This window comes from Aristolochia californica, unplaced genomic scaffold (genome assembly GCF_029961685.1).
Source record: "Aristolochia californica isolate CCGP_79_NKW_82.1479 unplaced genomic scaffold, dmAriCali1.0.hap1 SCAF_13, whole genome shotgun sequence".
Lineage (NCBI taxonomy): Eukaryota > Viridiplantae > Streptophyta > Magnoliopsida > Piperales > Aristolochiaceae > Aristolochia > Aristolochia californica.
In genome coordinates, this window is record NW_027181804.1 from 24,759,333 (window position 1) to 24,777,578 (window position 18,246).

The 18,246-nt window shown below is 36.9% G+C and overlaps 1 protein-coding gene across 1 annotated transcript; it reads left to right on the top strand.

The window, feature by feature from the left end:
* Positions 1 to 2,814: 2,814 nt before the first annotated feature.
* Positions 2,815 to 6,623, top strand: LOC137947731 (beta-galactosidase 15-like). Its single transcript, XM_068793501.1, has 17 exons — positions 2,815 to 2,979; positions 3,065 to 3,160; positions 3,250 to 3,362; positions 3,465 to 3,531; positions 3,606 to 3,698; positions 3,786 to 3,929; positions 4,016 to 4,104; positions 4,187 to 4,292; positions 4,368 to 4,455; positions 4,523 to 4,641; positions 4,730 to 5,085; positions 5,177 to 5,396; positions 5,483 to 5,593; positions 5,663 to 5,770; positions 5,860 to 6,068; positions 6,152 to 6,428; positions 6,513 to 6,623. The coding sequence occupies exons 1-17, from the start codon at positions 2,815 to 2,817 to the stop codon at positions 6,621 to 6,623; spliced, it is 2,472 nt and encodes an 823-aa protein (XP_068649602.1).
* The last annotated feature ends 11,623 nt before the right edge of the window (positions 6,624 to 18,246 follow it).

Here is an 18,246-nt window from a genome sequence, read left to right on the forward strand (position 1 = left end):
TTATTTTCAGCATATAAAATACTTAATTGTATACCATACAAGGATAATGGGGAAACACCATTTGAGTTATGGTAGGGTAGAAGACCTAGTTTTTTAAGTAATTTAAAGTTTGGGGTTTCCTTGCAAAAGTTAAAATTAATTTTAACAAGATGACGAAGCTCAATCCTAAAACTTACGATGCAACTTTCATATGATATACGAAAAACCACAATGCATATCGGTTCTTAGTAGTACATTCAGATTTACCTGAAATTTACATAAATACTATTAAAAATTCGATGATGTTGTGTTTTTTGGAAATGTATTTCTTATGAAAGAAAAGAGAAATTTTAAAGTAGGAGAAACTTCTAGACGCCATAATGCCACAAACTCAAGTTAGGCGAAACAAAAGACATAGGAGATGATTTTTATACATTCATCATAGAAATGATGAAATCTAGTGATGCATCATTGTGAGAGGAAACACTAAAAAGTGAAATGGATTCAATTTTGTCACACCACGTATGGGTATTGACAAACTTACCTCCAGAATCTAGACCAATCAAATGCAAATGGATTTTCAAAAGAAAATGTAATCTTGATTGGTCCATAGAAAAATGCAAAAGTATATTAGTTGTTAAAGTTTTAGTCAAAGAGAAGGAATTGACTTTTTTTATACTTATTCTCGAATTGCTAGGATAACTGCAGTTCAAGTCTTTATTGCATTGGTTGCATCATATAACCTCGAAATCCATCAAATGTATGTTAAAATTACCTTTTTAATGACAAATAGAGGAAGAAATTTAAATGGAGTAGCCAAAAAACTTTCTAGTTTCAAGTCAAGAGAATATGCTCTTAGGCAATGGTATGAAAATTTTGGTAGGATAATCCTTTCTTATGGTTTCAATATATGTAACTTTGACAAATGTGTGTATTGGAAATCATACGATTGGTCTTTCATTATTTTTTTATTTATATAAATGACATTTAAATTTTTGGAAATGAAAATGTCAAAATTCTAAAGGTAAAGAAATATCTTACTGATAATTTTGACGTGAAAGACTTAGGGTTAGCAAATATAATTTTAGGAATCAGAATAATAAAAAATAAAAATGATATTATTTTAAGTCAATCTCATTATGTGAAAAAGTTTTGAAATGATTCGGATATGAAAGTTGTAAACCAATTAGCACACCATATAATTTTAGTATAAGATTAAAGAAGAATGGTGGGGATTGTGTTTCTCAAATGAGGTACTCTCAAATCTTTAAAAGTCTAATGTATTTATCAAACTATATTAGACCAAATATTTCTTATTCCGTAGGAAGATTGAGTAGGTATACAAAAAACCTCGATAAAACTCATTAGGATGCTTTTGAAAGACTTCTTAAAAATTTGAAAGGTACCATTAATTATGGAATATACTATTATGGATTTCCTACTATACTAGAAGATTATAATGATGCTAATTGGATTTCTGATTCTGATAAGTGGTTTTTCTATTTACACTACGTGATGGTGTTGTCGTGTGAATATCCTCCAAGCAGACCTTGATTACCAGATCCACTAAGGAGGCCAACATGGTAGTCTTAGAATTGACTGACAAAGAAGCTAAATGACTTTTAGGGGTCTATTATCAGACATTTTTATGATGGATAAGCCAATTCCAACTATCCTAATTAATTGTGACAATCAAACGATTATAATGAAAATTAAAAATAAAAATCACAATTCAAAGTCATCTATGCATATTGAACTTCAATATAAAATTTTGAGGAAGCACACATCTGCTGAAGTTATAACCCTGAGGTATATTAAATCAATGGAAAACTTAGAAAATAATCTAACCAAGTGCTTATTGAGAGGACAAATATTGTATGCTTCAAGGGGGATGGGATTAAAGCTAATTATTTGAGTCTTCGTTAATGGCAACCCAACCCATATAATTGGAGATCTCAGGACAAAGGTTCAATGAGAAAAAATAAACTGAACAAGTGACTAGTAGGAATACCAAATTCAATGTACGTTCTATCTCTATGAAGTAGGTGCTCAACTGCACTGGATATGAGGTTGGTGTGTTACCGTAATGATATCGAGGCTAATATGAGGTTGGTGTGTTACCTTAATGATATCGAGGCTATTATACCAGAGTCTAGAGTTGCAGTATAACCTTGGAGATATCACTAATGTGACTATGATTGTGGGGTCAAAGTCTAAAAGACAATTAAGGTTTGTTTTCTAAAAGGCACTAAAAAAAATACCTACACATGGTCGTAATGTGCTACCTCGATGGAACCCACATACAAAATTAACCCTTAGTTGTTTGGTATTCCCAAAGCCTATACGTAAAAATGGTTAGTTAAATAAAATTCCCTAACATAAAAACCAAAGAAAGAAACCTTTGCCAAGGGGTGGGCATAGGGTCGGGTTTTACTGGAACCCCACCCGACCCAACCCGACCCAATTTATCAATCGGTTTGCCAGCGCAACTCACGTCGGTCAGGCTGGGTCGTCTTCCTCGCCATGCAATGAACGGGGCAGGAAGACGATTGGAAGATTACAAATTTTATGGTTTTATCTTATTATCATTTTTTATAAATTTTAAATTTGATCATATCTGAAGAGAACCAGTTTATCTTATTTATCTGTTACCGGTTTATCTTCCCATATTTGAAATTCCGATTTTTCCTCAAAAATCTTCTTATATCATATAGAGTCTTATCTAACCGGAGTGATGACTATCTATCACTTTTTCGAATTCGAAGTTGATTGAGCTGGCTTATATAAAGGGAAGGCGTTCATGAGCTCTGCACCCACCCTCTTTAGTTTTCTGCAATGGCGAGTCTCAAGTTTATTACTTTAGCTCTCGTCAGTTTCTGCTTCTTTACTCTTTCATGTGTGGCTACTGATGTTTCCTACGACGGTACTGCCATTTTGATCAACGGCGAGCGGCGTCTTCTTATCTCCGGTGCGATTCATTACCCAAGAAGCACACCAGAGGTATGGGTTGTTCTTAAATTCCGTCGATGAACTGCAAAACTTTTTGTGACGATCGAAATAAAAATTTGTTTGGTTGCTTTTCCAGATGTGGCCAGAGCTGATGCAGAAAGCTAAAGAGGGTGGTCTGAATACCATCGAGACCTACGTATTCTGGAATGCTCATGAGCCTCGTCGCCGTGAGGTATACTATATAGTACAGCACACACGAAACTTTTTTGATAAGCATCAATATGTGAATTAGTTGCTGAGAAAATGTTCTACTGGTTACAGTATAACTTCCAAGGCCACCTTGACTTGGTTCGCTTCATGAAGACCGTCCATGCAGCAGGGTTGTATGCTGTTCTTCGAATTGGTCCTTATGTTTGCGCAGAATGGAACTACGGGTAATTAACAGACCTTTAGTTGCTTCCTGACTTGCATTCACTTTCGTCCCATTCACTTTTTTTTTTTAAATAAAAATAAAAAAAAAATTGTCGTAAACGCAGAGGATTCCCTATTTGGCTGGAGCAGTTGCCCGGAGTTGAGCTTAGAACAGACAATGCCGTTTACAAGGTAATGTATTTTCTTTTGCTATTCGTTTTGATTAATGAAATGTGGTTAACAAAGATGTCTACTGTGTTTGGCAGAATGAAATGCAAAATTTCACGACTCTTATAGTGGAGACGATGAAGCAAGAGAAGCTGTTCGCACCTCAAGGAGGGCCAATCATTCTGGCTCAGGTCATAGTTTGCATCCATAAAAATTAGGGTTTAGAAGCTATTATGCATTGGAGATGACGGATGGGATTGTTTTTATTAATGGAACAGATTGAGAACGAATACGGAAACATCCAGTGGGCATTCGGAGATGCAGGTAAAAAATATGTAAAGTGGTGCGCTTCCCTTGCTGAATCCTACAACCTTGGTATCCCATGGATCATGTGTCAGCAGGACGATGCTCCAGCTCCACTAGTAAGTAAATTTTATGGTTTTTGTTTAGCTTTCTCCTCTTCCTGCAAACAGATAAGGGGTAGTTAATTTCCTCTTACTGGAAACAGATCAGTACATGCAATGGCTACTACTGTGATAACTGGACACCAAAGACTCCCAATATTCCAAAGATGTGGACTGAGAACTGGAGTGGCTGGTTAGTTAAAATTCTTCTTCATGAATCAGTTAAATTCAGGCACTGCTTCTACATGGTTTGATTCCACCATTTACATTTACAGGTACAAGAATTGGGGAGCAAGTGACCCACATAGGCCTGCAGAAGATGTGGCTTATGCTGTTGCCCGGTTTTTCCAGAGGAGTGGAACTTTCACTAATTATTACATGGTTAGTTTATGCACAACGATTACTAGTTGTGTACCACATTGATGCTATTGACATACTTTTTTTAATTCTCTCTAGTACCATGGTGGAACCAACTTTGGTCGCTCAAGTGGAGGTCCATACATCACAACAACTTATGATTACGACGCACCTCTCGACGAATACGGTAGGTTTAATTGTTTTCATCTTTTTTTATCTTAAATGGCTGCTAATAGTTTTTAATTGAATTATAGGCAATGTGAGGCAACCCAAATGGGGTCACTTGAAGCAACTCCATGAAGCTATCCTGTCCATGGAGAAACAAGTGACTTATGGCGTGAGGACAAGCTTTGACCATGGAAATGGTGTCTGGGTATGATAAGCTTTTGTTTGGCTATCACTTTTCAATAGAGATTGCTCATTTTTACTTGAAATTTTTTCTTTGGTTGGTTTTCTTCTAGGCCACCAAATATCAATACGAAGACACTGCTGGATGTTTCATTAGCAATGTAAACATGACCGATGCCACTGTCTACTTTGAAGGAAATGAGTATCATCTTCCTGGCTGGTCTGTTAGTGTTCTTCCTGACTGTAAGCAAGTAGTCCACAACACCGCAAAGATTACAACTCAATCATCCCTGATGGAGAAGAAAGCCAATAAGGCCGAAAATCAGCCTGAAGCTATCAAATGGGTATGGAAAGCTGAACAGTTCAAGGATGTGGCCACTGGAAAGAAGGTTGATCTTACTGCAAATAAACTCCTTGAGCAAGTTTCAACTACTATGGATGCTAGTGATTATTTGTGGTACACCACGAGGTAACTATTTCAAATTCCTTGTTTTTTTTTTTTTTTGTTAACTCTTTTCTGTACCGAGGAGGCAAATTGACATCCTTATATTTATTTGCAGTGTCGACATAGCAGAAGGTAGCCCACTACTCAGTCAGGATACCAAGGTTCATGTAAACACTACAGGACATGGTCTACATGCCTTTGTCAATGGAAGATTTGTAGGCACCCAGTATCGTCTCCGTGATTCCTTCGAATTTGTATTTGAAGCACCAGTTCAGCACCATTTGAAGAAAGGAAAGAATTACATTTCAATATTGAGTGCAACAGTTGGCTTACCGGTTCGTCGATTTAACCTTTTTTTTTTTATCTTGTTTTCAATTTTATTTTATACCAAATTCCTTGAAACTTTACATTCTTGGAGTAGAACTATGGTCCGAGGTTCGAAAAAGCCGTTGCTGGAATTGTTGGTGGCCCAGTTATGTTGATCAATGGGAACAACACCATAGACTTGTCATCAAACAAATGGTCTTACAAGGTATTTCCTTTTCCTTCTCAATGAGCATCTCTAATTTAGATAATTCAACTAAAATTTAGAGAATGCTAGATTGGTCTGGATGGTGAAGACAAGGAGCTCTACTCAGACACTGCTCCCATTGATAAATCATGGCACTCAGAGGATCTTCCCACAAATAGGTTGATGGTTTGGTATAAGGTATGACAGAATTACCACTTACAGTGATTGTCTACTCAGTAGGAAATATTTCGAGGGGTCTTCCTTCTTAAAGAGATTTTTGCTTCTAGGCTGCCTTCAAAGCTCCCTTGGGCACAGAGACAGTCGTTGTGGATTTGGGTAGCATGGGCAAGGGTGCCGCATGGATCAACGGCCACAGCATCGGAAGATATTGGGCCAACTTCTCTGTCCAAACCGATGGCTGCCCTGCCTGTGATTACAAGGGAAACTATGCAGCATGGAAATGCACAACTGGTTGTGGTGCTTCTTCTCAGCAATGGTAACAGTTCATGATCAACCCAGTTTTCTTCTTCGTTTACTAGTTTGATCTTCTAATTCCTGTATTGTCAAATTCTCGACCAGGTACCACGTCCCTCGTTCCTTCTTCAAAACAGATAACAACGTCATTACATTGTTTGAAGAATTTGGAGGCAACCCAGCAGAAGTGTCCTTCCGTACTGTCACTGTTGGCACTGCTTGTGCCTCTGTCCCTGAAGGGAAGACATTAGAGCTGTCCTGCACAGGAGGCCGCACCTTCTCTGAGATTCAGTTCGCCAGCTACGGGGATGCTTCTGGTTCATGTGGGTCATTCAGTGAAGTCACTTGCGCGTCGGAGACTGCTCTCTCTGCAGTACAAAAGGCAATGATATATCCTTACTGTTTCCTTCTATAAAAGTGGTTTTCTCTCCATTTTCTTTGACCAACCATGTTTTGTATAATGCAGGCTTGCCTTGGGAAGACGAGCTGCGCGATTGAAGTATCAGATGCAGTCTTGGGTGCTGGCACTTGCAGCAAAGATGTCTCTAAAAATCTGGTGGTTCAGGCTGCCTGCTAAGCACAGCTGAATCTGAAGGTTTTAAGCATAATTTGCAAAAGGGATTAGCAGTCCCATGTCTCTGTAAATGGCCTATATATGCCACTGTCCCCTATTTTTTAGTTGTAGGAAATCACAAATTTATTATGCATAATAAAAACGAGCAGTCTTCAATCTTTGTTTTTGCCATTGGATGATTTAATCTCTCATTTAGCTCAATTTTGATCGGATGCTTAAAATAATCTTTTCTCACTTAAAAAAACTGATCAAAACTCGATGACCTCCATTGGTTGCTTTACCTCGCTGGTTGAGAATCTTGGGGGAAGCTTCACAGTGAAGATGAGCAAGCACTGGCCTCACACCAGACCATAGCAGATATATGGTCTCCTGGATATTAAATCAGCTCCTGTCATGCTTTAATTCTTGTGAGCAACGCCTTCTAGCATTTGTTAATCTCCCTTGCTGCCATCTCTACTGTTTTTTTTCCGCTCTTCTTGTCGTCTCATTCTCCTTGGCCACTTTTGGCCTCATCTTCACTTTCTAGTTGACTTTAGAAATTGAAATGACATATCTAGGAGCCAAGGGAGTGTAGTGGGTACTTTGAGAGGAATTTTTCTATTGGGATCCAATCAAAAGACAATTTCCCGAGGACATTTTCATAAATATTTTGTTAAAAAAGTTTTTGAGTTGGTTATTTTCATAAATATTTTATTAAAAATGGTTAGTTAAATAAAATTTCCATTTTATTGTCAAACAAGTCCTTTTTTTAACTGAAGAAACATGTAAAAAATAGTATAAGCAGATAATAATAGTAAATTCCTATATTCTCATTGTACTTTATTTTAATTTTATATCATTTATTCATGATATATTATTTTTTTAAATATTTTTTTTTACAACATAATTATCATGCCTTTTTTTATTATTTGATTTATATTTTTAATTTTCTATAGCCATAAGCGTACTTTTTCATCTCCTATGCACATATTAAATTATCATTTTTTACATTTTTACTATAATATATTTATATAATATTATTTAAACGTTATTTTGTTTTCAGTTTTTTTATTTACAATATTATTTTGTTCACTTTTTTACATTTTATTTCAAAATTTTGATCATTAGCTTACAAAATAATGATCATTATATATACATATATATGTGTGTGTGTGTGTGTGTGTGTGTGTATGTGTGTGTGTGTGATTTTCATTATCTGCTATAATTTTTTGTTTTTTTGAAATTATTTTTTAATTTGTTTTACAAAATATTTTCTATTTTAATAACTTCTGATTTAGTTAAAAATTTCTTCCTACATGATATTTCAAATTTATCCTATCTTTTTCTTCTTATTATAGTTTAGTTAGTTTTTTTTAAAACTTTTGGTTTGTATAATGATGAGTTGTTCAAATATGAGTTACTGGATTCTTACGATTTGTACACATGGAAGAAGAAACATAATAAGGGAGTGAAGAACCAGCTCAAATATTGTTTGATGACTATGCAAGATGATTTGCAATTTAAAATTAATGTTGAAAGAAAAAAGCAAACAAATATGAACAACTTGTCATTACAACTTGGTATAGATAAGAATGCTTGAATTGGAAGGCAGAAAAGAGTTTCATTAAAAAGGAATATGAAATTATATCTAGGTCATTAAATGTTTAGATTTTACTTCTATGTTTAAAAAAATTAGTATTAAACTTTGATGTTTTTGGACAATACACTCCCAATTTACTTTTATATTTTATTTTATATTATTTACTATTTTGTTTCTTTTCGTTCTCAACATAAACTAGAAGTCTTGTAATCTTTCAACTTATGAGATAAGACAGCCTGCTTGTGGTAGTCCTACTTGATCTTAAACTCTTCCAACTCATGCCAACTCGTGTGATAACTCATCAAGTCATCCCTCATCCTCATGGTGGGTGGTCCCACCAGCTCGTGCAAGCTTGGTGGAACCTACCTTGTAACATTCCCCCTCAAGTGAGGGTGAGAAAACATCGTAATTCCGTAACAATCTTGTTGCAGATGGTGGACAAAATTTTATGAAATTTTTAGAGATAATATGCTTGTTTGAAATTTTTCTCGTATGAAGTGGCGGTCTATTTCAATGTATTTTGTTCTCTCATTGAAGACATAGATTTGATGTGATATGTATAGCCGCTTGATTATCGCAATATAGATCCATAAGAGCTTCTTTATCAAAACCCGGTTCAGTGAGATGAGATTTGATCCATAGAAGTTCACTAATTGTGTGTACCATGGCTCTGTATTCTACTTCTGCAATGGACTGCGCAACTATATTATGTTTCTTGCTTCTCTATGTAACCAAGTTCCCTCCAATCATAGTACAATATTCTGAAGTGGATTTTTTGTCATCCGGAGATCCGACCTAGTCTGTATTTGAGAATCCTTCTATGTTGAAGTGACCATGGTTCTTGTAAATAAACCCTCTTCCTGGAGCTCCTTTTAAATATCGCAATACCATTGGCTGATTTATTGTTTGTGCATGTCTTGATTCACCACACTTACTGCATATGATATATCTGGCCTTGTTACACAAAGATAAGTAAGTCTTCCCACAAGCCTTTGATATTTTCTAATATCCACATCTTCTCTAGTATCTGCACATTATTTTGTATTTGAGTCCATCAGGGAGTCTGCTAGTCTACACCCCATCATTCTTGTCTCTTCCAATAGATCAAAGACATACTTCCATTGAGATAGTACAAAGGTTGGTTTTACTCTGTTATAATGTGGGACCCACCATGGTGGCACAAGCTGGTGGGACCCACCATGAGACGTAGGCTGGATTTACTCTATTACAATGTGGGACCCACCATGGTTGGACGAGCTGGTGGGACCCACCATGGTTGGACGAGATGGTGGGACCCACCATGAGAACGTGGGATGCCAAGAAGAGTCCTCATGAGTCAGAATTTTAGTTATATTAGATCTCTAGTAGATTGTGTTATCTTTTCAGGATATGCTTATCTTAGAGAGATAGAGTTAGAGTTATGTTAGAATTCTAGTTTACATTGAGTTATCATATCATGTTAGGTTTATCTTTAAGAATTAGAGTTTGAATATAATTAGGACTCTACCATGTCCTCCACTATAAATAGAGGACCTGGTACACAGATTAAAGAAATTTTTTGACGATTATTGATATTGTAAGTTATTCACTTTTTCGAACTTATCAAGGTTTCCTTGTGGCATTCAAAACCGACTTATCAAACGGATTTTCCATCCCCATTTGTGGCTTCTTCACCATACCAAGGTTCTTGCTTTGCTAAGCAACGGATTGCGGTTTTTATGAAACTTGAAAGGTCTTGGGGTCAATTTCCATATTTGGTATCAGGTTTTGTCATGGGTTAACGTGGTTCGTATCAATTGGTATCAAAGCTTTGGTTCATTAGGTTTGCCTATCCTTTTTTTATTTTTATTTTTCTTCCTTGACAAAGTCGTTTGTTTTTTTTTTTTTTACAGCCAAAAAAAAAAAAAAAAGATGAACGACTTATTTAACCGTTGCCGAGGAGGAGAAAAAAAATTCCCAAAAAAAAGAAAGACGAACGACTGACGCTCGACTACTTACTCTGTTCGTCCCATTGTTGAAGAAGAAGCTCTGTTCGACGTCGTTGCCTAAGAAAAAAAAACACTCTCTGAGCTAGCCATGCTCTGTCCATGCCGTCTCCGAAGAAGAAGCTCTATTCAGCGCAGTTGTCAAAGAAGAAAAAAAATGAACGACCGCTTCCATGTTCGACGTCATTGCCAAAGAAGGAGAAGCCTTTTCGACGCCATTGCCGGAGAAGGAGTAGCTCTGTTCGACGCCGTTGCCGAAGAAGGTGAAGAAAAAAAATTTGCGCCGACGAAGACAACGGCCACTGAGCCCATCAGATTATCATCAAGCTCTCAGCCAGTTCTTCCGAGTAAGTCTGACGTTCCTTTATCCTCGGGAAACCACTGGGTTGTAGTCTCTAGTCTTGGTGCTGTGAGGAAGACGAAGACCATCTCCCGCTCTGTTCGGTGCCATGAGGAAGAAGAGGACCACTCTGTTCAATGCCATGAGGAAGACGACGACCGTCGCCTGCCATGTTCGGTGTCGTCAAGAAAACTACGTTGAAGGATCGTGGTCTCAACGATCGTTGCCCGCACTGTTCGGATTTGGAAACAAGGAAGAAGACGAGTGAGTGCTTCTGTTGCTTACCGAGTCAACCTAGGCCAACTCGGACCGGGTCAATTCACTGAGTCAACTCAGGTTAAAAAAAAGTATTCCCAAGCCAACTGGGACTGGGTCAACTCGGATAAAAAGAAGAAGAAGTATTCACTGGCCTACTTGGATTGGGTCAACTAAGTGAGTCAACTTGGATCAAAGCAAAAAAAAAAAACAAAAGAGTACTAGACCCATTCTCTTTTGCATATTATTCTAACCTTGTTTGCAAATTTTTAATCATGATCAAGAGATTCCATCATCTGGTGTTTCGAATATGCAAATGCAAGCATTAATGGGAGAGATGAGATGGATAACGAGGGCTGAGTTAGAAGATATACATGGGAGGTTGGATAGGGCACAAAAGGGAACACAATGGGGGCAACCATCATTTGTTCCGAACAACCCAAGGAGGAACAAGTTGCACCAAAGGGAAGTTGAGGATATGGATGAATTTGGTGATTTAGACGAGGAGTCTGATAGGATGTCAATGGGCAGCCATAGGAGGTATTTTCAGAGGTAGGTGGTTCCGTTAGGTTCCGTCCACCCCTGGTCCACCTCGATTAGGTATTTGGCTTTCCGCACTTGACCGACCAGTCTTTTGAGTTGCATTGGCTAGGAGTTTGACATGGTATCAGAGCTGGGCACCACGTTCCACGTTCGAATCCCAGCGGAAGTGGTAGAGAATGGGAATGATGGGTGTCAGAGCTAGGTGGTTTCGATCCACCTAGGTTAGGTTTCGTCCACCCCTAGTCCACTTGGGTTAGGTACTTGGCTTTCCGTACTAAATAGACCGATCTGTTGAGTTGCATTGGCTAAGCGTTTGACAGGTATGGCCAGGATAGAGAAGCTAGGAACCGAGTAGATAACAACTTGGGAAGTATCAAAATGAAAATTCCTGCGTTTCAAGGAAAAAGTGATCTTGAAGCATACCTCGGGTGGGAAAAGAAGATGGAGTTGGTTTTCAATTCTCACAACTACTCCGAATTCAAGAAGGAAAAAATCGCTGCAATTTAATTTACTGATTATGCTATTGTGTGGTAGGACCAGTTGTGCATCAACAGGAGGCGGAATGGAGAACATCCTATTGAAAATTGGGATGAGATGAAGAGAGTGATGAAACGACGATTTGTACCAAGTCATTACTATTAGGATCTATACCTCAAGCTGCAAGGTCTCTATCAAGGTAACCAAAGCGTTGATGATTATTATAAAGAGAAGGAGATGGCTATGATTAGAGCCAATGTGGAAGAGGATTGAGAGGCAACAATGGCAAGATTTTTGAATGGTTTAAACCGAGAGATTGCTAACACAATTCAGATACACCATTATGTGGAATTAGAGGATTTGGTGCATATGACAATCAAAGTTGAGAGACAACTCAAGCGGGGTGGTACACAGCTAAGACTAGAGAATTCAAGTATAACACCTTGGAGATCAAACTACCCAACGACGTAAGAACATCGATCCACCTTCAAGGCCAAACATGAGCCCAAAAGAATCACCATTACCATGGATTCTCAAGGTTAATCAACCCCTATTTTGACTCATTCTAGTAAGATTAAATGTTTCAAATGTCAGAGGAGAGGACACATAGCTAGCCAATGTCCAAACAAACGAGTTATGGTGATCCAAGAAAATGGTGAAATTGATTCTGAAGACGAAGCTGATCTAGATGACATACCACCATTGGAGGACACCCCCATCGGAGATGAGGAGTTCAGGGCAAATAATGGTGAGATGCTTGGACTAGTCGCACGACGTGCCTTAAGCTTGCCAACTAAAGAAGATGAAGTAGAAGTACAATGGGAGAATATTTTTCACACTCACTGCCACGTGAAAGACAAAGTATGTAGTGTTATTATCGATGGCTGTAGTTGCACTAATGTTGCTTGTACTTCCATGATTGAAAAGCTAGGTTTCACAACTCTTAAGCACCCTTGTCCATACAAGTTGCAGTGGTTGAATGATAGTGGTGAAGTAAGGGTTATGAAACAAGTTGTTGTACCGTTACAAATTGATAAATATGAGGAAGAGGTATTGTACGATATGGTACCAATGCAACCTGGACATCTCCTCTTAGGAAGACCGTGGAAATTTGACAGATGTGTGTAGCATGACGGCTTCACTAACAAGTACTCATTCACGCACTATCAACGAACAATCAATGTAGTTCTGATGACACCAAAAGAAATATAAGAGGACAAATCCTTCTCAAGAGGGGGGGATTGATGTTAAAAAAAATGGTTTTACTATGTTATATTATGGGACCCACCATGGTGGCACAAGCTGGTGGGACCCACCATGAGGACGTGGGTTGGATTTACTCTATTATAATGTGGGACCCACAATGGTTTCACGAGCTGGTGGGACCCACCATGAGAACGTGGGATGCCTAGAAGAGTCCTCATGAGTCAAGAATTTTAGTTATATTAGATTTGTAGCAGATTGTGTTATCTTTTTAGGATATGCTTATCTTAGACTGAGAGTTTGAGTTATGTTAGAATTCTAGTTTATGTTGAGTTGTCTTATCATGTTAGGTTTATTTTTAAGAATTAGAGTTTGAATGTAATTAGGACTCTATCACATCCTCCACTATAAATAGAGGACCATGTATGCAGATTAAAGAAAGTTTTTTATGATTATTGATATTGTGAGTTATTCACTTTTCCGAACTTATCAAGGTTTCCTTGTGGCGGTCAAAACCAACTTATCAAATGGATTTTCCATCCCCGTTTGTGGTGTCTTCACCATAATAAGGTTCTTGCTTTGGTAAGCAACTGGTCGGGATTTCCATCAAACTTGAAAGGTCTTGGGGTCGATTTCCAGATTTGGTATCGGGTTTCATCACGGGTTGATGTGGTTTGTATCATTTTGTCTTGAATTCTGCACACATCTTTTCTTTGGTTTCCTAGATGCCTTCTGGATCACTACTGGTTAAAATAATATCATCAACATATACTGCTAGGATCACCTTGCCCTTGGGTGTGTCTTTAAGAAATACAGAGTGATCTACCGAACATCTGTGAAATCCAACCAGTATGGGGGTTGGATAAAATTTTTAAATCACGCTCGAGGAGACTGTTTCAGACCATAAAGAGAACTCTTTAATCTACATACCGACTCCCCCTCAACCATATAACCAGGTAGTTGTTGCATATAAATCTCTTCTTTAATATACCCATTAAGAAACATATTTTTCACATCAAGTTAACATACCTGCCAGGAAGAATTAGCCTGGAGAGAAAGTTTCATCATAATCAATACCATAACACTATGTATAGCCTTTAGCAACAACGCGAGCTTTAAAACGATCAAAGGACATATTTGGATTATGTTTCACTGTAAAAACCCACTTGCAATCGACAGGTTTTTTTTCCCATGTCTGATTTTCATATAGTGCCTGCATTTCGTCGTCCATTGCCCCCTTCCACCCTGGATGTTTGAGAGCCTCCTGATAGGAATGTGGGACTGATATAGAGGACATAGATGAAAGAAATTGACAACATAAAGGTGATAAACGAAGGTGAGACACAAAATTTGAAATGGGGTGATAGGTGGAAGGTCTAGTGGAAGTTGTAGTTTTTTTTCTCAAGGCAATTGGACGAGTATCATATTAAGGGCCAAAAAAAAACTAAGGAAGTTGGACTTAGCTCAGTGGAATCCCCGAACTTGTAGGTGTGGTGTCAGCCAATGTGTCTGGGGGTTGAGTCGTTTCTGTATCAAGGGACACAATCAGTTGAGGAAAATCTGGTACTGTAGAGACCTGGAGGGGCACTATCAGAATAATATGAAGAGTCTTAAAAAAAGTGACATCCCTAAACACAAGTAAACGTTAGAGAGTAGGATTATAACAAACATAACCCTTTTGTGTGCGAGAATATCCCAAAAAAATACATTCGCTAGTTTTTGGATCGAGTTTACTATGTTGTGGGGAAGTAACATGAACAAAACATTGACACCTGAAGACTTTCAAGGGAAGTGCAAAAGTGTCATCATTTTGCAATAATTTCAAGTATGGGAATTTATTACCTAGAACGGAAGAAGGTAGCCTATTTATAAGAAAACATGTAGAGAATGGCATGAGGCCAATAAAAGTATGGAACTTTCATGGCATATAATAGACTGCGGGCTACCTTATGATGGTTCTTCCGTTTTGCTACACCATTTTGTTGAGGGGTGTAGGCACACGAAATCTTATGGATAATGCCATTTTCTTGACAAAAGGAATCAAGATCTCTGGAAGTATATTTTTTGGCATTATCAGACTGAAGTATTTTAATTTTTTTACCAAATTGAGTGAGTACCATGGCATGAAAAGACTTAAATATGGATGGTATTTCAGAACATTCTTTAAAAAGAAATACCCAAGTGGTACGAATAAAGTCATCTATAAATGTAATAACATACTTGACTTTGAAAATATTTGAGACACTCAAGGGTCCCCATACATCTGTATGAATCAATGAAAAAGGGGTAACACTTTTAAGTTCTGGATGCGGTAAATAGTTCTTTGGTATTTGCTCAGTTGTCAGACTTCACAATTTAATTCTGGCCTTACTTTAAGAGTGGGTAAAAGATGATGAAGAGATTCTGCGAATGGATGTCCCAACCGGTCGTGCCATAGACTTGTCTCGGTTTCACTAGTTGAAACAATATTTATTTGAGGCACATCTAGGTAGTAAAGCCCGCCTTGTTCATGACCTCCACCAATCACCTGCTTCGTTACAAGATCCTGAAAAACACAAGAAGTAGGTGAGAAGGTGATAGAGCAATTAAAAAAATTTGTGAGTTGACTAACAGATAAAAGGTTCAAGGGAAAAGTAAAAACAAATAGAATATATGTGAGCGGAAGTGATTGTATAATGGAAGTGGATCCTTTCTAGAACTTTAGTTTGAGAACCGTTAGCTATGATAACAAATTTTTGTGGAAGACAAGGAGACATTGAGTGTAGTAAATTTTTGTTACCTATGAGATGCTCGAAGGCCGCTGAGTCAATTATCCAAGATGAAGAGGAGATAGATAGCATACCCGAAGCAGTAGTGGCAACAACAGTGGTGGATAGACTAGAACCCAATAGTGTTTTCATTCTCTAGAATTACACTTACTCATCATCATTAAGGGTTTTCTTTTCTGTGGATTTGGTAGGTTATTCCTCCTTTGTAGCACTTAATAAGGCTTAATGAGCCTTCTTATAACACATCTCTGCAATGTGGCCATATCTTCTGCAAAAGGTGCATTCCTTGTCTGAATAGCACATATTTATAGTGTGGCCAATTTTCTCACACTTAGTGCATTCTTTCCAATCTATTCTGTCATAACCATTCCTTCCACCTCTACCTCGTCCTCCTCTAGAATTTCTGCCACAGTCAGATGATGGTCCCTTATGCTCGGAGTACATAGTGGATGACACTGTAGTAGTAGAGGAAGAAGTGTCTTGAATACAAAGTAATGTGGCACATACATCATCTAAAGTGGGAATAGCCGAAGTGCTAAGGAGTTGACTTTTATTAACTTCGAGATACGGCTTAATGTTTGCAAGGCATATGGTGGTGATTAAAGCTTCTTTTTGTTTGTCTTGGACAAAGACATCCGTGAAAGTAGGCTGAGCTATTTTCCATTCTTGAAGAAAGCCTCTAAAACTAGCCAAATATTCATGGATATTTTATCCTTGTTTAGTGGTAAACATTATTTGGAGAATATTGTATGGCCTGTGTAAGTTGTTGGAGCTGGAATACAGCTTAGCACATATATCCCAAATTTGTTTAGCAGTATCAAGATGAATAATATTGTTAGAGACATGTTCGTCCATGTTGTTTGTAATCTAACTAATAACCAACGTATTATTCCTCAACCACTTGTTATAAAAAAAAATCCTCTACATCAATAGGTGGTTCATGATTGGTGAGGTGACCAAGAAGGTTTTTTGTTATAAGAAACTGGCGAACCGATGTGTACCAGCTCAAGTAATTTGATACCCCTCACAAGGGTATAGTAGTAATTCTGAGTATATCATTCTTGTAGCTCATGTTGTCTTCAACCATAATAGGCAATTTAAAAAAAACTCCAATTAATAAAAAAATCAAATAGCATTCTTTAACTAACTCGGTTAATGGAGAGATTTAACATTGATGCTAAATTATCATTATTCTAACTTTTTTCTGAATAACCACTCAATAAGAATCTTCTATATCATGGAACTCTTGATCCTACGGAAAAAAAAAAAATCAATCATCTCCTTGTGAAATAGTCTCGATAAAAATAAAAATATTCCAAACTGACAAAACTGTTTTGATAGCTTCTTCTGGACAGAGAGGCATTCATATCCATAATTTGAAAAAGAAAAAATTCACATAATCATCTTCTAAATTTGGACTAGTAACATGAAATAATAAAAATAATGAACGAACTTATCTCACGCTTTTGATCTTCCTTCACAAGGAGCCTTCTATGAGTGGTTTTGATCATACCTGTTTAGATCATTCATTTTAACGTAGGGATCCTAAATTTTATGTTCTGATACCATATTGAACTTAGGTTCCCTTTTCTGAAATCATGAGCAACAAGAAAGACGGAGAAAAAAGAAAGAGGAGAGAGAGTGCTCTCGGGTAAGGAGGAGAAGAGAGAACACTGAAAAAGAAAAGAGAGAGGTTAAGCAAGAGAAGAGTTCTTCACGTGAAAGATAAAAATTTAAACTTCCTTTCTTAATTATAATCCGTGTAGGTCCTCTATTTATAGTAGAGGATGTGGTAGACTCCATGTATAATTACACTTTATTCTCCTAATTACAATCAATCTCTAACTCTTAAAGATAAGCCTATCATGATAAGCCTATAGTTATGTTTATTGTTTTACTTTTGTTTAATTTATGTGTTTTATGAAATTCGTTTAGATGGAGTTACACAATACTATATCATTTCCAAGAAATAATATCTAACTCTAAAGGAACCATAGACAACATTTATGCATATCTATATTATAAAAAAACAAATTAAAAAAATACTTTATTTCAAAGGCTTCATAAAACAGAATATAAAATTCGTATATTAATTATTTACTACCTTCTTTTTTATAATAACAGAATATAAAATTCGTATATTAATTATTTAAAAAATTATTCTTACCCATTTAACACCTTTCATTATTGATTTAAAATATTTTTATTGATAAAATTATTCTAGGGTTTAAAAGTATAATTTATCGGCACACTTTTATTAACTTATCTACAAAAATAAAATATAAAATAGGTATATTAATTTATTAAAAATCTTCATCAAATATGTTTAACCTATTTTTAACGATTTAAGAAATTTTCTAATTTATAAAATAAATAATAAATTTTTAAAAAAAATTTATGTGGTACATGATGATGTGGCATATAACATGGATAATGGCAAACATGTCTGATGACATGGCATCCTAAATGGATGATG